The sequence below is a fragment of the Zalophus californianus genome, chromosome 6, assembly GCF_009762305.2.
Source record: "Zalophus californianus isolate mZalCal1 chromosome 6, mZalCal1.pri.v2, whole genome shotgun sequence".
Classification (NCBI taxonomy): Eukaryota; Metazoa; Chordata; class Mammalia; order Carnivora; family Otariidae; genus Zalophus; species Zalophus californianus.
The window spans coordinates 143224388-143246381 of record NC_045600.1 but is presented as its reverse complement, the minus strand read 5'-3'; the positions used below and the strand labels follow the sequence as shown (position 1 = coordinate 143246381).

General features: G+C 48.6%; 1 protein-coding gene across 10 annotated transcripts in view; it reads right to left on the bottom strand.

Moving 5' to 3' along the window:
• SH3GL3 (SH3 domain containing GRB2 like 3, endophilin A3) overlaps nt 1–21994 on the bottom strand; it is a 155391-nt gene that overhangs the window by 30807 nt on the left and 102590 nt on the right. For 9 of the 10 annotated variants that reach the window (XR_004820148.1, XR_004820149.1, XR_003515913.2 and 6 more), the window contains 6 exons: nt 20573–20645; nt 17934–18077; nt 15320–15453; nt 11530–11688; nt 2814–2917; nt 1553–1662 (listed from right to left, as the gene is read on the bottom strand). Coding sequence is in view for 5 of the 10 variants with exons in the window: in XM_027571929.2 (XP_027427730.1) it covers nt 1553–1662; nt 2814–2917; nt 11530–11688; nt 15320–15453; nt 17934–18077; nt 20573–20645 (724 nt within the window). In the remaining 5 variants the exon portion in view is untranslated. The remainder of the gene's footprint in view (nt 1–1552; nt 1663–2813; nt 2918–11529; nt 11689–15319; nt 15454–17933; nt 18078–20572; nt 20646–21994) is intronic. The other variant, XM_027571933.2, reaches the window with a different exon arrangement.

Genomic DNA, 21994 nt, shown 5'->3' with positions numbered 1-21994 from the left:
AAATAAGTGAACTTCGACTTCAGCCTCATACAAAAATTAACTCAGAGTGGATCATGGGCTGAAATGTAAATGTGTACAACTCTGGGGAAAAAGCACAGGAGAACTTGTTCAGTCAGAGAAAGCTCAGACTTGACACCAAAAGCACGATCTTAAAAGGAAGAAATGAGAAATGACTTCACCACAATTAAAAACTTTTGATCTGTCAAAAACCCTGTTAGAAGAATAAAAAGAAGCTACAGAGTGAAAGAAAATATTTACAAACCACACCTTCGTCAAAGGACTTATATTCAGAATATATAAGGAACTCTAAAATCGCAACAATAGGGGCCCCTGGCTGGCTCAGTTAGAAGAGCATCTGACTCTTGAGCTCGAGGTCATGAGTTTAAGCCCCATGTTGGGTGCAGAGATCACTTAAATTACGAAAACTTAAAAAAATAAAAACGCAACAATAAACTGGGGAAGAAACCTATTAACATCCCCCTACGTAAAGAATGCGTATGAATCAATAAGGCAAAGTAAACAACCTAAAGGAAAAAGAATAAATTACACGAACACACAGTTCAGACCTAAGAAAATACAAATGGCAAACTGAACTACAGGGTGGGGGGAAAGTTCAGCTTCACTAGTTACCACAGAAAGGCAAAGTAAGATTGAATGCTCTTTTTAACCCATGAATGCTTAGCAAAAATGGAAGTCAAAAGACCCGGGTATGGGGAGACAGGCATTACTACATCAAGAGTAGGGTGCCCGTTTGGGAAGGTCATTTGGCAGTAGCTACTATCAGTTAACATATGCATTCACTCTAACTTAGCAATTTCACTTCCAAGGAAGACTTGCCCATCAGCACATGGAAGCAGATACAGTGTATTGCTTTTAGCAAACAACTGGAAACAACCGTAGGGTCCATTAACAGGGAAATGGTATAAATAATGAAAAGCTATGAAGCCATTAAAAACTAGGGGGACAGAGGTAGATCTATATGCATGACATGGGAATAACTCCAAGAGAAAGCAAACTGCAGAACACCACACCCGGTATGACCTTGTATTTGAAAAACAGAAAATAGTGCGAGAAACTACAGCACGACTTATACCAACTGAATGTTGTTTTTCTCCTTCAGATCATCTTATCCGAGGATGTATCTGTGTCATGCATCTAACGAGAAAATAATGATGCAGCACTTAAGACAGTGCCTAGCATCCAGCAGGTGCCCAACAAATGCTCGTTCAAACTTGTTTTTAAAAAAACTAGTGAAATATTTTGAACTCTTTCAAAATGTAAATACAGAGAACCAGGAAGCTCTCTGGTGCCCTGGCCAGGGTTTTAACATATCAGAAGGCAGTAAGTGGTGGAATTCTTCCTGGGGCTGGTTTTTGAAACTTGACGTAAGTATCCAAAACCAGGAAGCAGGAAAAGGAGCATTCCTGAGAGGAAAGGGGGGTGGCAATAACCAAACAACCAAAGAAAAAAATTCAGGGTCTCACAGCAAATACAGCAGTAAGCAAAGGCCCCCGTCCGGAGCACACTGAGCCCCACAGAATGATCATCCTACCTGCTGTCTTTGCCGATGAGGTGGTGGACACCCCATTGAGCTCACTAGGACTCCTTTTGATGGGCCGTGGCTTATACTCTCGTCTGGGGACACTGGATGCAGCTGATATTCTGAAACACACATTTTAAGATCATCAGATGAAGAAAGCCATGCTTCCAAATGTACGTTTGCACTGCCTTGGGGAGCCTACGAACTTGGGGGAGAGGTGGTGGTTGTGAACGGGGTAATTTTTACGCATTGGTTCCTAAGTAGCTCAAAGTGATAGGGGTGATATCTCCGGCATAGTTTTCCGCTATGCATTTGAAAGTGTGGGTCTCTCACAGAGTCTCTGTGGCCCCTGTCAGGTGCCGGGTTATACTGGGCGCCCAGCAACGTTAGCTGCCTTTTCTCCCCTTCTGCTCATGCAGAGAGAGAAATACACAAACGTGACCATGTGGGCACTGCATGCATGCCTCCCCCCTCCCCCCCGCAAAGAAGTGGATGCTTCAGAGACCGGCCACACCTGAGAATTCTGCCACTGATTTAAGCAAACATCCCTCCAAATGTATTCATTACCATCATCCCATGTAAAACGATATTCGGTTACCAAACCTGGTCAAGAATGGGGTAGGTGTTTTTAACCCACTATATTAATGAATAGGGTTACTGGGCCTACTACATGTGATATTACTAGTTTTCAGAGAAATATAGAATACATCATCATTAAAACCTAAGGGGAACAGCCATCTTCCTTTGATCATTCAGAAGGCATTTTTGACTCTTTCAGTACCTCTCTGAGTCAGTATTACAAACGTGGCCTGCTATCTGTACTGGTGAAATAGAAACACATCTTTTTTCCAGATATTTACACACTTTCTGCATATCATCGCACGCTTCTCCACATCCCTACACGTTGGCAAGGAGGTACATGCCATCACCACCCCGGCTTAAGCTCTCAAATCAGCAATGAAGCCGGGACAGCTCTGTCGGGTGAGCAGCTCCGTCGGGTTGCCCTGAACACAGGTCATGGAAAAGGGCTTTCATGAAACAAAAAAGGAAAAAAGCTGCCAGATTGCTTTTCCCAGCTCTGTCCCTTTGGCCAGGGCCATGTACTTATTACTTCAGTGCTATCGACACCCAACCATGAAAGCCAGCTAAGAAAATTCAAAACAGAATGGGGCGGTGGGAAGGGGCAGACGGAGGGACAGGCAGACAGAGGGACTGATTCAGATGGGAGTTTACTCTGCAGCCCTGGGCTGGCAGGGCACGTGAAGGCTCTTACCGCATCTGCAGATTGCTCTGTAACTCCTGCAGGATCTCCGTGGACTGTTTGTGATAGTCTAAAGCTGCCTCTATAAACACAGCCAACTGGCTGACTTGTTCTACCTGCAGCAAAAGTGGACAATTATCCCAAGGTCTGTGTAATATTCAGAGAGAGAGAGAGAGAGAGAGAGAGAGAGAGAGAGAGAGAGAGGCGAGACCAGCAACAAAGACCCAGCTTCGCAGGGAAGCCCCGCGTCTTCCTCGGCTCTGGTCCATTTCATTTCCTTACACTGCGTCATCATCACGCGGGTGGCAGTAGAAAGCTGTATATTCTGGAAAACCATGTTCAAATTTATTTGTGATTAAAATTTGGTTTAGCTCAATGGAAGCTGGTTTTCCCAATTAGATGACACCCTCAGGAGATTTTTGTGCTCTAAAGCTCATGGATCTGAACACAGAGATAAAGCTTTCCAATAACATGGGAAGCCAACACTGAGTAAATGAACCTCTTCCTCAGTGAAACGTCTCTTCGGGCATCTTCTAGCTAAGTCAAATCAGGGAGCTAAGTAAATTAAGCTGTTCTCACCTAAGAACGGAAACCAGGGGAGGGTGGGCACCAGGGCAAACACTTGCCAGCTCCCTGTGTCTCGCCGCTGTCCACACAAAATCATGGCCATGAAACGTAACAGCCGAAAGGAATGACCTCTACAGCCTCTTGTATCTCTCAGTCCCTTGAATCAAGACATTTATGAAGTGAATGACCAAATCTCAGTGGATGGAAAAACTAAAGTAGAAAAGTTCTATAACGTAAGAAAGGCTGGAAGACCAGGGGATGCGTGGATCGAGGAAGAGGCGTCCCCTGTGGGAGCTTCCCCCGCATCCCCCATGCGTCTGAACGGCTGCTCCAGAAAAGCGGGATTCATGACGCTGATGTCGGCAAGCCTCGGACGCAGGACCTCTGGGTTGAGGTGATAAGGACCCCCAGCAAGAGCCCCGTGACCTCCATATCTGGAGAAGGTCACAAACCAAAATCAATCCCCCCTCTTCCAAAGCTTCCCCAAAGCCTATGCATCATTCCCACGTGCTAAGCAGCTTGAGGGCGGAGTCTGCCCTGCTTATTCACCCCGTAAAAGCAACCATGGATTGGTCCACCTTCAAAGACCCAAGCTGCTTCCATTTGTTGCTACAGACCCTGCTTTGGCTGCCCTACACTCGCTTTCCCTATGCACGCATAAACACGGGCTCAGTGCACACCTAAGACACCCACGGCATTCCACTGGTGCCCCGCTGTGCTCCGCATCCAAACAAGGAAATCCCATCGTGTTACATTCGCTTTGCTGTGCCTGGGGCCAGAAAAGCACCAAGCCTAGCCTTAAATTTCCCAAAACCCAATAAACAAAATAAAGACAGCTGGCCCCTCAGAAATTCTAAGGATTTCTTAAGTTTCACCTCTCTGGCTTTCACGTTTAAACGAGTCCAGTGCCATGGCCCAACTCGACCACAGCAGAATCTGCCGAAGCAGGAACTGTGCTCCCCAGTGGGGCGGGAGCGGCGGGTCTGGTCCGATCTGTGTCACACCTCACTGCCTTCAGTAAAGTTAACTTCTATTTTAATCCCCACTTTGAGATATGTTTGACATTTCTCTTTTCAAAGGAGCAGTGAAAAAAATGAGTATTCCTGGAAACATACAGGGGGCGGGGAGGGAGGGAGAGAGGGAAAGAGCACCAGATCTCCTGTCTGCTTGGCTCAGACAAGTTATGTAATCTAGAGATGCATCTGTCACTATTCGTTGGATGGCTGACTTTGGGAAGGAAATGAATCCCAAGGCCCCTTGGGAGAGAACAGCGGTGCTGCATGGTGCCTGCATACAGTAGGTGCTCAATGCAAACTACCGGAGAGGCGGTACCGCAAAGTTCTTGCTGGCAGGGAAGCCACGTGGTGCCACAAGGGGCTTATGTGCCTCCCCGTGCCAGAAAACGGAGGCTTCCGGTTATTCCCGGGCCATAAGCAGCAAGGTGCGTGCGGGTGGTCTCTGCCTCCCAAACCCCAGGTAGGATTCAACACCTGGACAGGCAGAACCAAGGTAGCAATAAAGCCAGACCTCGCAAGTACCTGTCCGGAAGGTAAAGCGTTTCTTCCACTGGCCACACCACTCAATCTGCCAAATCCACCTGTTGATTCCAGGAAGGTCGCCTGGGATAAGACAGGTGTAACTCTACTTCCGGCTGAGACCAACACTGCCCCTCTCTGGTGGCACTTTGCGAGTGAAGTGTGACCACGCACCACATACACAGAGGTCCCGGCTCAGAGTAAAGTGCATTCACCGTCAGGGTGGGTCACACCTGGCCAGGTGCCTGAAGCAAGAAACTCAGACTTCCCAGTAAGCTATAGGAGAAGGAGGGAGGGTCCAGGTACGGGCCACGGTGCTGGCAGATGGTGGGGCGAGGACTAGGAAGCCACCCGGGGCAAAGGAACCAGAAAGAGCTTGTGGTGGAGAGAAAAATGGCCCCCAAAGACACCCAAGCCCATCTCCCCAAATCTGTGACTATGTCACCCTCCCGGGCAAAAGAGACTCTGTGGGTGTGACTGAGTTAAGGGTCTTGAACTAGAGGATGACCTGGGTTATCTGGGTGGCCCAGTGTCATCACAGGGTCCTAGAAGAGGGAGGCAGGAGGGTCAGAGTCGAAGAAGGAGGTACCTCGGGGGAGCAGAGGCAGAGCAAGAGGTGTGAAGATGCCTCATGCGGGCTTCACGGCCAATGGCACCCCACTCCACGCGTCCTCGCTCCCTCCCCTGGGGCAAGACTCGGTGTATCTCCGGGGTGTCGCCCGTGGACGCACTCTCCTTCAAAACCCTCTCGTCATGTGCAAACCAAGGGCTGATTATAAGCACATGAGGTTGTTGGGGGTACTGAGCCCTGGGGATGGAGGCAGAGCACGACGTCCCCATACTACTGTGGACTACAAATACAAGAAGTCCCCGGGCTGTGGCCCCAGGGACACTTGAATTGGACCTGAGCCACTGGGGTGACCTGCAGACCAAGTGCCAAGGATCTGGGCTGAACCCAAAGGCAGGATGGCTCCAAGGACTGCACCTTGTAGTAAGATTAGCACCCTGCAGAAGGTTATGGACACAGCAGCCAAGTAGGAGTCGGGCTGTGAGCTCTCCTCCTCAGACCCTTCAGCAACTAGTTACCACAGGACTGGTTAGCAGCCGGGTAAGTGGGTGGAGAGGCACACCCCGAAGACCACGGCACGAGGAGGGATGACAGGGATGTCAGTAGGTAACGCCCTGCACCCTCCAGATGCCTGGAATCTGCAGCGAGCCTGGCATGCAAGAATAAGGAAATGCACCTCTCCTGGAATGCGACAAGCCATGCCCTTTCACAACTGAAAATGGCATATTTCCAATGGAGAGAGCATCTTCGATCTGAATTGCGGTTATCCAAGTGATCTCTTGCTCCATGGTATCAAAGACCTCCACTCCTTCTGGACTCCCCGGAGAAGCTAGAGGAGTCCGATCTTAAACAGACGACTCTGCTAATGGGGCGAGAGCTTTACTCAGAGTTTCTGAGAAAGTCTGAGCAAGGCAATGAACTTAGTAGCCGAAATAACAGCCCCTTATGCTTCCATTCTCCACTTCAGATTCCCAAAGGGTTTCTGGCATGTAGTTGCTCACGTCGTGCCTGACATGTATAGGTCAAGGTGACTTTCCAGGGGCAAACAGCTGAGCAGAAGTGAAACCAGAATCAGATTTCAGGTGGTTCCCTCCTTGTTGGGTGTGCCTTTCCTTCCGCGAGCCCAGTTTTTCCTAATGTACCTTGTGCCACGTGTCACCAGTCCCTTGAAATGACAGCAATAATAACAATGATGTGGAAGGTCAAACAAGTTTGAGAAACTCCCCGGTGTGCCCTGCCTTAGGAATCTCTTCGAGACCAATTTTTCACATTATCATATAAAGACTGAAAAGTCTTGGATTCAAGAAAACCTGCTTAGTTTTGTCCGCGTGAGGGTTTGGCAAACTCATTGGAGCGTAGAGACATTATTAGTGCAACCTACTACAGCCTGTGGAATGAGTTTAGGAAAATGCCACCCCGGACCAAAGGAAAGAACCCAGGAATCTGCAATCCGGTAACCCCACTTATTGCAGAAGCCCACGGATGGAGGGAGGACCCGCAGGCAGGAGATGTGGACCAGGAGAGCTAGAGAAAAGTGCAGGTGTCTGGCCTCACGGGCCTGGAATGGGGATATTCTAGGTGCTCTCTCTGGCCCCTGCCAAAGTCAAAGACCTACATTCCATGATGTCAAGGGGTGAGGAATAGACTTCTCTGCAAAGACAGAAGGAGAGTGTTAACAGGTCATTCCCAAGAAATGGTGAAGGCGGGCAACCAACCTGTTCAATTTCCCGCACCCCTACCTCAGAGTGAATTGCGATGGGCACAGGGGCCCCTCTCCTAGGGGGAGCCCCGCCAGGCCTAACCCTCGGGGCTCCCGGGAAAGCTGGTGGACCAAAACACCTCCGGGCTTGCATCTGTGCACGGAATAATGAAGCTAACTCCACAAGCAAGAGGTGAAGAGACGCCCAAGGTCTCCAATCCAGCTCCGACTGACAAGACAGCCAAGGACTCCGGGGTGAGGCCAAAGGAGACTTCTCTTTGGTTCTCCCACTCACAGCTCTGCCAAACTCAGACAGGAAAATAGACGTCAGTTTCCTTGGGAATGTCGGAGTGACCGACTCGGGTCCCTCACACCACCCCTCCCTTCTTTCCACATCACAGGTACAGGGGTGCTCTGTCTGACTGAGGAGGTCGGGGGGCCCCCAACAACCAGGGTGTCTGCGCCCAGCACTGAACAGGCGATAGGTGGAGCCTGACTCTGAGGCCTGTGTTCTTTAAGAATGTGGGCTTGCCAAGATCTGCCTTTCTGCTCTGCCCGCCTCACTCCCACTACGGGTCCCAAGCTCTAGACTTCAGTCCTGGGGTAGGTAGTTAGAGTCCCATTGTGGGCCCAGGCCCAAGCTGCCCACATGGATTTCCAGAAAGTCCCATCCTCTGGGCGAGGGGCCAGTATGTGACCCTTGTTCAGCTGTCCCTGTTTGTTTCTCAGTTGGGAGAATTGAGATGTGAGGACAGATGAGCAACCAGTCCCTGGAAAGCCCCACAAATGGTCCGTTGGCCAGAAAATCCTAGGCAAGGGTTACATAATCTGCATTTGGAGATTGCAGAAAAAACAACTCTGTGCGTCTCAGTCGGGGCTCTCCTCAAACCAGGCAGATCTCTGGCGTTATCTGGTGAAGCTTTTCTTGTGTCTTAGCCATGGCTACAACATGTGAGGGCTGAACAAGATACCCCCCTCCCCGTTCCCTGGAGAGTGAGACTCTGGGGTTTGAACCATCAGTGCCAGGCAGAGATGGGCGGGTGGCGCCAGGCCACGGACACACCACCGCCCCCTTCATTCACACCACTCTGCTTACGTGACTCCTCCAGTCCCTCTTCACTCCTGCCGGGGAGGAGATCAGGGAACGTTCCTTAATTAGCAGGATGGCGTATTCTGCCCCCAAAGCCAGCTTTGCATGACCAGAGGCCCCATGTCTCAGAGTGTGTCTGGAGAGCCGAGCAGGGTGGCTTTGGTCAACTGAGAACAGAAGGAGCAGTCCTAGCTGGACATGCGTAGGTCTGTGCCATCCCCTCCAGCACCACTGCCCAGGAGGCCCATAGGGTATAACTACTGGGTGTTCTCATCAGTGGAAAGGGCGGCCCCTTGGTTCCAACCTGGCTTCTGCGTCCGTTCCTCACCTAGAACGCAAAGGGGTGGCCAGCTCTGCCTGACAGCCCCAAACCTCTAGCTCACGATGGTACCAGCATCTCCCACCTGTGTCTGGAGGAAGCGCCAGGCCCTCGGCTGTCTGCCACCACATCCCCGGGGAGCAGGCACGCACCTGGATGGTGGCAGGTGCCACTTCAGGTGCAAGCGCAGTCCAAGCCCCTGGACAAAGGCGGGGCCAACAGACCCACCGTGTTTACCTGGGAATTAAGACCCCAGCCATCTTTAGTGGCAGGATCGGTTCCTGGAAGAAACCCCAGCCGTCCTGAAGCATCACTCCTCCTCCTGAGCCTCCTCACCCAGAAAGACAGCAGCCAGAGATAGAAGGGGCCAAGTGGCAAAGGTTGGACAGGAGCTGGTGACGCACGGGGAGCAGGAAGTCAGGGTTCTGTGGGCTCCGGGGCCCTGGGGCTGGCCTGGGGGTAGAGAAGGGCAAGGGCGGGGCTGAGAGCTCCATGAAAGCGTCGCCCCCCCCCCCCGCACCGCTTCTTTGTCTTCCCCACCAGTCACCTGCCGCTGATCCCCAAACACCAACCACCTCCGCATCCGCCTATCAGGTCCGAGGGCTGAGGTGGAGAAGATTTTGTAGACTGTGCCTCATCCACAGGACTGCCAGACCACCCGGGTAGGACCCAGACACACCGACACAGAAAAGGTCAAGACAGCCCTTCTGGGTCTGATTGCTGTTGCCCCAAGAACAGAAGGCAAGCAGCCTTCTGGAGCCTACACGGCAACTTGCGAGCGTCCTCAACTATAAGCCCAGGAAGGGGGAATGGTGAAAGCAGGCGTGCCATGCTAGAGGGGCCGCCCCCAGCACCCCCTCAGGCTCCAGCATGAGTCACTCAGCACATGGCCCTTTGCCACTGTCACCATCATCCCCGTCATCACCACTAACCGCTTCGGCACTGCTATGGCCATGCCCGCAGGAATCAGCAGGCAGAGCACCCGGGTGAGCCCCGCGGTTAAAGACGAAACAAGGAGACGAGACCAGAGAAAGGGAAGGAGCCTAGGCGGCTCAAAAGTCCTTAGCCGTCGTCTGATCTCGGTCTCCTCCCACCTGCGTGGCTGGTTTCCAGGGGCTTTTGTCAGAGGGCAGAAGCAACAGGCCATCTGTGAAATGAGCCAGCACCACCTGTCGGAACTGAGGGAGCAACTCAGGCTCCCCAGAGGTGAACGGGGGTGCCCTCCACCCAGGACACCTCAGGGGACACACTGCAGTTCCCCTGCAGGGCTGGAGTTAAGACCTAGCTCTTACTCGTGCCGGGGCGGGGTGGGAGGCAGTCCATGCATTTGCGAATACGGTCACTGTCAGCCAAGGGACAAGTGACCGAGTTTCCATACGGAAGGGATCATTCCTGACTTCTGCTTGACCTTGAAGGGAAAACATGTCAATTGGGGGAACTGGCAGAGACAGAGAAACTGAAGGAGACCCCTAAGGAGGGCTTTGCAAAAAGCCCATCATCATCGTGCTTCATGAATGAAAAAGCACACAGGGCAGGCAGCCCGTGTGACACACGAGATTCAACCTCAGAGTTTAAATCCGCCACTACCAGGCGCAGGACCGGAAGGACGACGTTTGCCATGGCCTGGTAAGGATCAGACGCATCCGATACGTCACACTCCAAAACCACGTGCTGAATACTTCAAAAGATCAAATACGGCAATCTGAGACGAAACAAAACCAAAATTGCCGATGGCTTCGGGACAATTTCAAGAGAAAATCGATATTTTTAAGGGAAAATAAACAAATAATGGTTTATTATGGTTACACCTCTTCCCATTTCCCATAAGATGTAAAAAACCTGATAAACTATTGAAAGGAGAAGCATAATGGAGTGTACTTTTCAGCACTCAGGTTTCGTGGGTGTGGGGATTTTCAAATCATTTTCTCCAGGATCAGTGTCCTGTCAACACTGAACGTAATTCCCCCACACATCACCGCGGCAAATAAAAGCTGCTCAGTACATTTTGTTTGACTTAACTTGAAAATGCAAGACCCTGATATACCTTTTAATGAACCATTGGAAGTGGAACATGGTTTTGCAGATAAATAAATCCTCCAACTTGTCTCCACAGGTTTGAAAGGTCAACAAATAGGGTACAAAGCTAAGGCTGGGCCAAAACAGCACAGGGCACTGCCAAGGCCAAGTTTAGGACAGGGATGCCAGAGACACGCAGGTGGCAGAAGGCTCTTCCAATCGGGAAGCCACAAACACCGAAGGCCTCATCACCGAGGCAAAGGAGGGAAGCCTTCAGCCTCCATGATGCGCAGGAGGGGGTGACCATGCCTCTTCGGTACGTTGAATCTAGCTTCCCTTGGACAAATAAAATATAAGCGGGTAGGAATCACAGTATGACAGAATATTTTGCATTTCTGAGGGATCTGTGTCGAGGCCTTCACGATCCCCGAGCTCACGAGCGCCACCACGCAAGTACCGCCGAACAGTGCAGGTCATGCTCTGCTATCTGAACGTTCCCGATGACAAGTGAAGGCATCAGAGAGCTGCCCCTCCTCAAACATCTGCCTTACACGGTGCTTCTCTCAGTCTCAGCCAAACCGCAAAGACCACACGATACGGGCTTTCCATTCTCCCACAGAACCACCACGCTCTGGCCTCCAATACAAAGGCCGGTCCGCTATCTAACTCCGCAAACAACCCCCCTCCCCGGGGCCACCGGGAGGACACCTCGGGGGCAATCCTGGGATGAACAGGATTTCTCGAGACTGGAGGTCTGAGCTGGGGCTTGCCAAATGTCCGAAGCCATTTCTGAGGCAGGAGATAGATAATGGCTACAGAAAATTCTGGAAGCTTTTGTAAACTGAGGCTCCAGAGCTTCTCCACATGTTGGTCCTAGTCATATGTTCAATGTTTTTAATCACATTAAAGTCTCCTGTTTGGTTTAAATACTTACATCGTTTTCTAAAAAATTAAACATGCTTCTTTCAGCCAACTCCTTTGACTCTTCAAATTTTTCTACTGCTTGTCTGACTTCTTCATCTGGTATCTTACCTACTCGCTTCTTTTTATAATCATAATCCAGGCGGCGGCCTTCCAGCTTTTTCAGGTGGTGCTAAACAAGACAAAGGAGTCCTTCAGAGAACTGTACACTCAGAACACGGGGCAAAGAAACCTTTGTTGTTTCCGTGAAAATAGCCATTGCTTTGTGTCCGCCTACACTCTAGGGGCAAGGACACATCCTACATGTCTGCGTGCCCTCAGCATCCACTTGAGGCCACCTTTACTGCAGACCCTCAAGGAATATCTTTGTGTGAATGGATGGATGGGAGGGTGGGCGGGCGGATGGGTGGGTGGATGAGTGGGCAGGCGGATGGGTGGGTTAGCGGGTAGGTGGGTGGATGGATGGGTGGCTGGATGGGCAGGTGGGTGGGCGGGCAGATGGGTGGATGGATGGGTGGGTGGGCGGATGGGGGGGTTAGTGGGTAGGTGGGTGGCTGGATGGGCAGGTGGGTGGGTAAGCAGATGGGTGGGTGGATGGGTGGGCGGATGGGTGGGTTAGTGGGTAGGTGGGTGGATGGATGGGTGGCTGGATGGGCAGGTGGGTGGGTAGGCAGATGGGTGGATGGATGGGTGGGCGGGCGGATGGGTAGGTGGGTGTGTGGGTGGATGGATGGGTGGCTGAGTCGTTGGTTGGGTGGGTGGTTGATTGGGTGGGTGGGTTGGTGGGCAGCTGGGCGGCGGATGGAAGACGGGTGGATGGGTGGGTGGATGGATGGTTGGATGGATTGGTAGACGTGTGGGTGGGTGGATGGATGGCAGAGTGAATGAGTATCTATATGGAACATGAGGACACAGTATCAGCACTCAGATTCCATCTTCCAAAGTTCTTTATAGGACCCCTCATTTAAGCTCTTTTAATGTCCAGATAAGGTCCAACTAAATTACACCAAAAATAAGCACATTTCCTTTGGCACTACTGTCAAGTCCTAAGAGCTAGATTATAAAAGCAGAAATTTTTCTAGTAGCCCCTAGAATACTTATGCATATCCCATAAAGTTCCCAATTATAGAACACGTTCAATAAATGCCATCGATGAATATGTATACACAGAGTACAAACATTTACAACCTCTGAAAGGTGAGATTTCTTTAAAGAAAAATAGGATCTCTTTAACAAAATGTAACAACTGTAAATATTCGATCTGTCCACTCATGGAATGGGCTGCCTTGTGTGGTAGTAAACTCCCCATCACAGTCTGTGTTCAAGCAGAGGGATCCCGTGTCAGAAATGCTGGAGACAGCTCAGCTGTATAGGGCAAGGGAGAGGCCTGGAAGAGTTTACACCTGTAATCCTTGGAAAACAGGTATTTGCTATTGAATGTATCCACAAAACCAGCCCATCCCACTGAAGCATGCAGGTAACGTTACTATGCATTTCAGTGAACGGCACTGGTTCTACTTCCATAATGAACCGGCAAAAACAGCATACGGGATAAAAAGCCAGAAGCATCTTTCCTGTATGTTCTGTGACTCTGGACAAATCTGGCATTCCCTCTGGGCCTCTGTGTGTGGTTATAAAATGGGAATGGGGAGGGCCAGCCTGGCTGCTTATGGGCCAAGAAATGTTTGGAATCCATTAACCCTTTACAGGTATAAGTCAGCTGGTCTTAAATGAGCAGGTTCTCCACTCCCGGCGTCTGAAACACAGAAACACAGTGGAGACCGTGAACGCTTCTGAACAGACTCTGAACTCTTGATCATCGCATGACTGAGGTGTAGACTGAAGTGTAGGTTTACAGTGTTTCTGTATCAAACAGCAGCTGAGGAACGAGATGCCCCTTAGGATATTATTTTGTTGCACAGGGAAGGCCGACACTGAAGTACAGGTGTGTTCTGCACATTTGTCTGGTCCACACTTGTGTCCACAGCCAGCTCTCAAGCCGGTCCGGTGGAAGAGCTACGTTGCCCAGAGGACTCTGGGTTTTCCTCAAGGACAACAGCACAAGAAGAAACGGCGTATTACATATTTCAGCCAAGGGGGTCTCTGATTTTAAGGTTTTGCATTTGGGAAGGCTGTTCTGGTATCCCCACGTCCCCCAGAACGTCCCTTCTCCCCAGGTCATCTGCTCTTTGATAATTTGCAAGCACAAACCCCGTCCTGAGTCTGTGGTCCCACAAGTGAACAAAGCAGGACTCCTCACCCCGAGGCGCTTACTGCCCAACAACAGAGGAGTAGAAGCAGGGAGGCTCAAGGCACAGGGGAACACAGGAGCACCTGATCAAACCAGGAGAGAGCAAAGGCTTCCCAAAACAAAGAGCATCTGAGATCTGAGAGGTGAGTGACTAAGCCGGAAGGGGAGGGGAGGGGGAGAAAGTGAACAGAGCTATCCCCGGGGGCTGCAAGTATTGCAGAGAGGCTGGGCAGCACTGCGAAGGGGCCAGGGGCCAGACCCCAGAGGGAAGGAGAGGCCAGAGAATCAGGGCTAAGGTGGTGGATCTGGAAGCGGCCACCAGTGGGCAGCTCCGGAGGGTCTCCATCTAAGGCCACGCTGGGGGTGGTGTGGACAGTGCGCTGGAAGGGGCAAGGCGTGAGGCCTCGAGTCCAGGGCTGCAGAGCTCAAGCTTCTAGATGTTAATGCAAGAAGCCAAGAGCTAGAAAGGGAAGAACGGAGATTCAGGAGACAGGACAATGGCCATGGATGGCCGTGGCCTCCAGGGCCCAGTGGAGGCCTGGCTTCAGAGGGCAGGAAGGACACTGTTTCCCCGACACGGACGGGAAAGAGGACCCGGCAAGTGGGGGATGAAGGGCATACTAGGGAGCAGGGTTGCTGAATGTTCCAGGAGTCCCTGAATGGTTGCTTTTGGTTTTCATTCAACCTCCCTGACGTCCCCTCCACACCCTCTGGTTTCCGTGCAGATTCTAATGCCCATACAGGCATCTAGGACTTCCCGTTCGGGAAATCTGGAAGACGGCTCAAGTATTTGCCTTTGTCACATGTGATGCTGATGCTGCTGGTCCAGGGGTGCCCCCACAAGAACTGCTGGGCCTGAAGAAAGGAAATGGGACATCTCCCAGGTTCAAATGACTTCCAAGCTGGCCTGGGCTTGCATTCGGATCACTCCTGAAGGTGCCTGGAGGCAGGTCCTCAGGGCAGCTCCCTAAGAGGGTCAGAAGTCAGCACAGGCTGCCCCTCCAGAGTAGAAGTCCCGGCGGGGTAGAACCCTCAAGTCTGTTTTTGCACATATAAAAAAACACCATCAAGCAAGTGGCATGTGATCACCGACAGGTCCCTGAGAGCGCCCATGCGTGCTCTCCAAGGCCATTGCTAACAGTTTTCCAAATGTAAAATGTCAATTCCCAGATACTGATTTCCTTGAGAAGCAGTAACAAATCATGACTACGGGTCTGGTGCAAAGTGTCAAAAGATAGGACTACTACGGGATGCTTTTGATTACAAAAATTCTACTATGGAGTTATGGGGTCATTTTGTTAGGTGAGAAATGGTTGTGGAAATATGCATCTTTCATCTCGGCTTTCAGCTAGCTGGCTTCAATAAAATACAGAAGAAAGGGCTAAGAGGTTCTGGGCCTTTTTCCCAGTGAGCCAGGTAAATATGGATGATTCTTCCAGCACCCATGATAAGATGATGCTTTCACTGAATCCTTACAGAAGCATTCTAATGATTTTCAATATAGACATTATTTTAAGGAGCAATGGGTAGATTTATAGCCTGGAAGACTTACCCCAATCTCTTTTAGATCTTTGTCTTGGAGTAACTGAAGTGGGTCAATAAAAGTTTGCTTTACGTTAATATCAAGAGAGTCTTTCACCTCAGCCATTAGCTTCATGGATTCCCCAACTTCTATCAATGCATTGCCTTGAATAGAAAATGCAAATAAGAAAAGTTTCTTTAGCAGAGTCGTTGAGGATAATGGTGGTATTTATTTAATTCCTTCCCAAAAGTTTGTGGATGACGGTGCAAAAAGGTCCTCCCCCCGGGACTGGTGAATCCTGACTCAGAAAAAAAAAAAAAAGAAGTAGAAGAAGAACGCGAGAAAGAAAGTCTCCTTAAGGTCTGTATTTTCCTCTACCTTCTGTTTTCTCTCCACTATATAAAATAAAGGTTGGACGCTGAGAGAGACCAAAGCATTTCCCATTTTGGCCACTAGATGGGGATAAAGCTCCTCTTTAAAAACTGGTACAGGTATCCCCTGCTTTTCGAAAGTTCACGCTGAACCCCATCACCTTTACAAAAGACCTACATTAGTACTTGGTTTTGCTAACTGAAAAAAATTCAAAGAGGATTTTTGCTTTCACTAAAAAAAAAAAAAAGGCAAAATGAGAATAACATTCAGCCTTTGTTTTGCAGCAAGTTATTAGAGAGGTGATGTGTACCCCAAGTCATGAGAACAGCACACGGTACCCCAGCATCCAGCCGCCACGGCTTTGAGCTGTGTCTGTGAACATCTGTGCTCTGTCTCGACTTATTCTGTGCATGCACAAGCAAGACTAAGGTATGAGAAAAGCCTAGGAGAGGTTATTTTGGGGGTCTGGTAACACCCCCAAATTTTTCCACATAAATTAATAGTAATTTCTTCTTTGCTTTACACCATTTTGGTTTATAAAAGGACTCGTAGGAATGCTCTACTTTCAGAGAGCAGGGAAATTTCCAGTTTTGTGAACTGGCACCTAGGGTTCCTTAGAAGTTCGGGAACAAAATCCCTCTTTGTAAACTATAAAAGGATTCATTCATCAGGGCTAAGTATCAACCAAGAAAGGTTACAATAGAAATAAATGAAAAAAACCTCCTGTCAGTTTCTAGTTACTAGATCTTGAGGTCACTCACCATCTCCTTTAGATGGTTCTAAGACTCCTGACCCTTTCTGATGTCAAAGAAAGCCTGGCAGGGTCACACAGGACAGCCTTTCAGCAGGATGGGCAAGGTTTGCTCCTACAATGAGGCCTGGGCCAGCCACGCTCGGGCTTGGGCAGTGCTGGGCAACTTTTGCTGGATTAAGCCCTGGTATCTCGGTGCCAACTAATCCACAGGAATTTGCAAGCGGGAGTCCTGGTGGCTGAGCAGAACGAGGGCTGCAGTTTCTCTCAAGGGTATCTCTGGGACGTGATGCACCAGACCAAACTATTTTTCCTGTATTGGAGTTTTCCAAATTGACCTCATAAACATGTAGAGCATGGCATCTCTCAACTCTCAGGCTAGAAAAAGACCTTAAGAGGCAGCCCAACAATCTGCATTTCTAGTAAATTTTGACCTTCAAGTTGTTGCACCTACTAGTCCAGCCATGCACAGTTTATTCACCTGCAAAAAAGCGATAGCAGTGAAGACTCACCTCACTTTTTTAAAAATAAACGAGATAGTGCATGGTATAGGACCTCGCAAAATAGAAGTGGAAACTCTTATTCTAAACTATGGCTGGCCAGGACTCCATTCTGACCCACTGGTAGCTTCATTCCCCCTAAATGTCCTTAACTCACTCTCGAGTCCAAATCATTCCAAGATAAAGATGAGACATCCCTCCCCAGCCTGGGCACTCTTTCTTGCCCAATGGATCAGAAACGGAAGCTACTGTTTCTGACCCCTCTGCCACCAGGACCCACGCCCCGAAATGTCAAATTCGACTTTGACAGAAACATTTCCAAATATTTCTCTGGAGATTCCAAAAATTAATTCTGAATATTGGCCATCACTTCCATGGACCTGACATTCCTCCCCCTTGCTCAGGCTTAGTGCTACGGATGCCACAAGGACGTGGGGCTCAGCCTCCACCCATTGAGGCTTCTGCACTTCAAGAAGGTTCTACCATGTGGCCCCGAAAGGAAAGCACCCGATAGTACAGTCTCTTCCTCAGAACGGCAAGCAACCTATCCGCTCCTGATGCCCCCTGACATCAGCTCTCCTCAACACAAGTTCCCTTTCGTTGCTAGGGACCTGGGAAGCCATCAAACTGTCTGCCCATCCAGCCCCCTGCCCAGTCACCATGGCAGGGGCACTGCAGGACTGGCCTTGGCTGTGAGGCCCTGCCCGGCACCCTCACCTGTCCCCTCAACGAGTCTGCCTTCAGGATAAGGAATAGGCCATCTTGTCCACATTCACCCATGGAATAAAATAAAATTCACCTTCTATTGCTCTGAAAGATATTGTTACCCTCTGTGACTAATGAATGTTTTAGCAGGGAGTCTGCTTGAGGATTCTCTCTCCTTCTCCCTCTGCACCCCGCCCCCACCCTGCACTCTAAGTAAATAAATAAATGGTTAAAAAAAAAAAAAAAAAAGGTGGCATTGTGCATCTCGGCCGGGCAGGAGGTGCTTGCCGCTGATCCAGGCGCTGTGCACACTCACCGAACGCGGAGCCTTCGCCCAGCTCCTTCCCGTACTTCAGCATACAGTCGCCCAGCAAGCCTTCCGTCTGGGGGTAGCCGGTGGTTTTCACCTGTCCTCGAATCTTCGACACAGTGTTCAGCATTCCCAGCTTAGCTCTGTATGCTTAAAAACATTGTCATTTGTAATTCCTTAAAATGACAAGGCAGAGCCACAGGTCCGTCGCATTGAACAAATGACGGCAAAACAGAGGCCACCTGGTGTACAACCTGCAGGAGGCCTGGAGCGAGGGACAGGGCGGGGTGTGACAGACTCCGTCTCTCACAGGATTTCCTAGACTCTTTTACTGGGGGGGGGGGGGGGGGGGAGGTGCTAACCGCACCTCTGCACAGCCAGGATGGAACGCAGGGACGGTGCACGCTCCGTGGACTGCAAACACAGGACCTGGGCTACCCCAGCCCACGTGCAGGGTGATCTACTGAGAGGCCTGCCGTAGCCCATACCCCGAGTCAGGTGCAGACACCTGGACAGGCACTCCTTCCCGGGGCCCCATGGGTCACTAAGAACAGACCTGCTGAGGTGGATGTTTCAAACCACCATCGGACCGTGAACACCCTCCCCGTGCCCCAAGAATGTATTCCATCTGACTGTATCCAATATCGTGATGAAGGGCTGCTCATTCCTCTTAGGAAGCAGAGCCAATAGGAGGAAACGGATCCCCCCGCCCCCCACCCTCCAAGGGAACATGAGTCTGTGTGTGGATGGTCCCTTAGGGAAATAATGGGTGGCCACGCTCTTGAACTTCTTCTCTCCGACTCAGGCAAGGAGTGTTTACTGATCCCGGCTCTGTGGGACAGCCCATGCCAAGTACTGGGGCTCCAGAGAGACCCAGGCCGCACCGGCCCTAACGGATCTCAGGGTTTGGTACTACTAAGGCAGAATATGCAAGATGTACTTTGTAGATAAAGTTGGGGATGATGTCAGAAAAATGAAACCATAGCAATACTGCTAGATAAGGTTGGAAAGATGCCCCCAAAAAAGGCAGAAATCTTATCAATAAAGTGTGGAAGAGGAATGCTTATGGTCTATAACCAACAGATAAAAAGCAGGCAGGCTTGACCTAAACAGAAATTAAAACAGGACAAATCAGGAGATATCTATGGGAAAATATGACTATGAAGTGAATCCCAAGCTAAGGATTTGGGATTTTATCCTACAGGCCAGAGAGTGAATCACATACTAGGTTGTGGTGTTTGAGATAACTTTAGGAAGTAAGGGGAGAGACTTTTATTTTCTTTGGCTTTAATAATTACATGTTTGTTTTCATGTATTCTAGACCAGTGCCTCTCAAACTGTAATGCGCATACAGATCACCCAAGGATCCTGTTAAAATGCAAAGGCTGATTCAGGCAGTTTGAGCTGAGCCCAAGATTCTGCATTTCCCACAGTCTCTCAGGTAATGCTGGTCCTGCTTTAGCATTCCCCTGTGTCAGCCTTTTTGAAACTTGCCCACCTCAGCTTCGAAGCAGTTTTCCTCCCGGTCCCTGCACAAAATCTTCACTCTCCTACAAAACACACACACACACACACACACACACACACACACACACACACTCACACTCGGTTCCTCCTTCCCACTGTCAGGGTAGAAACCGGGAGGTACCAGGCATGTGACTGATAGACATTAAACTGGAAATAACCAGAGGCCTCTGTCCAAGGGGACACTTCCGTTGTTGGCCCACCCCACTCCTAACCCCTTCCAACGTCGATTCTTTGAGGATGGGATCTTGGTCCAACTTCGGAGTAACCCAGGATCCAGGAAAACCCTTCGCCAAGAGTAAGCTCTTGCTGAGTCATGTGCTGACTGATTTATCAGGAAAAGGAACTTACGTGGCTCATCTCAATCATTAAGGAAGCCAGGGAAGAGATACTATTTCTTACAGTTCTTAAAATTCTAATCATCTATACAATTCTAAAGACGTCTACACCCACCAACCTCCCTGGACATAATTTTGATAAAATTTATGTTTTTTTTAATTTTTACTGCCTAGATTTTCAGATGGTTGGGTCTGTGCTGATTGCTACAGCCAAGGGAATCACAGTCGCTATGTGCAAATACTAAATTCCTAAAAAGGAAAGGCAGTTTTGGAGATGCACAGAATTTGAGGCTTGGATGCCCTGCCCTGTGTCAGTTTCTGTACTTCACAACCCAGGAAAAACTCATCAAGGGGTATTGCTTCCCGACCTCGGAATTAAAATCCTACTGTGGAAGCAATTTCAAGTGAATATATCCTTTTGAGCAGGATGACAGAATTTTTTTTTCTAAAAGAGGAGATTCCTCAATAAGAAAACATATACAAAGCGCTTAGTGGCTCTCTGAAGCATCTCCTAAAAAAAGTCTTTGCTTAGCAGTGCCTTGCGGCTGAGCCCAAGCCTCCATCCAAATGACATCACTGTAGTTCACAGAATTGTCTACTAGAATTCACTGAAACTACCTCCGGTCCCTGAAGGCTTGACTTTAAAAAAAAACTGAATTTTATTATGTGGATGCAAAAGACATTGTTTCTAAATTATGTCAGCCATGTGTCAAGTAAACATGGGTTAGTGATCTGTGACAGTGAAAGAGCAAGGGACTATTTCAAGACATTTTTTAACTTTACCTGGATTTGGCTGAAGATATTCTGTGGCTTTCGAAATAATTTCTGCAACAGCTTTATTGGTAATGTCTATTTTCTTTAAAAGAAAAACACATAAAAATGTTGGTAAATGACACTGAATTCACAGAAAAAGAAAAGTAACATGCATTAATTTAATACACATTATTATGGTGATTTTAACCTAAATGAATTTTAGCATTTTGGGGGAGAAGCAATTAATTTCTCACTTTGATTTTGGGACAGCTCTTTCTCCCCATGATGATGGAGAACATTCATTTCTTTTCCTTTTTAACATCAAAGTGAGTATTCATGTAATATTTAGAAAACTTGGACAAGTCATTACGCTCCTCTAGATTACTAGATACACTTGAAGGTCTCTCAAACCAACACTAGGCATGTCTGAGCCAAACTTTCCTTATCTGCTGGGTCAACTTGATGTCTATACTCACATAAGGATGCCCTGATAATGATTCACATTAGAAACTACCACAGTAAATCAACAATGATTCATTCTCACTAGCATATCACTAACATAAACACCCATGTGTTCTGTCTGTCATTTGTTAAGACTGAATCTTTCCTTCCACAAAACCATTCCTGGACACTGGCTGCTGGTTAGCCAGACACCCGAATGTGAGAACAGACAATAAAGGTAAATATGCACATTACAATAGCTTTATTTCATACCATCAATAACCTGAAAGAAAATATAAGGGAAAAGGAGATCCCATTCATAAGAGCAATTTAAAAATACGCAACAATAAGAAACAAATATAATGAGAAATGTACAATAGCTATTTCAAAAACCATATTCCTAAATGGGAAAGTTTAATTGTACAAAGATGTAAATCCTCCCAAATTAACATGTAAAATTAATTCAAATCTCATCTCAATTTTAATTTTTTTTCTTTTCTTTGTTACAACTTGGCAAATAATGAAGTTAGGTTCATGCCTCACACTACCTACTGGATGACAAATATAGACCTAAAAACAAAGTGTAAAGGTACTAAATTATTCATGAGCGCATTTTGAAATATGGGGACGGGAAGACTCTTCTAAGCATGACCCAAAATCCAAATGTCATAAGTGAAAAGACTAAAATTCTGACCCTATAAAATTAAAGACTGAACAGTGAAAAGACATAGTACATGAAGTCCAACAAAAGTGGCAAAATTAAAGAGAAAGAAAACCGTACAAGGGACACGCGCTTAGTATCCATAATACACAGAACTCCCATTTAAAAAACAAAAAAATTAAAAAAAAAAGTCAACCCAACTAGAAGGGACAAGAACATAAACTGGCAATCCACAAACTAGGAAAAATACAAGTTCAAACACTTAACAAAATAGTCAGAAAAAAATGTAAATTAAAAAGGAGATACTTTCTGCTCACTAGATTGACCCCCCAATTTTTTTAATTGATTTG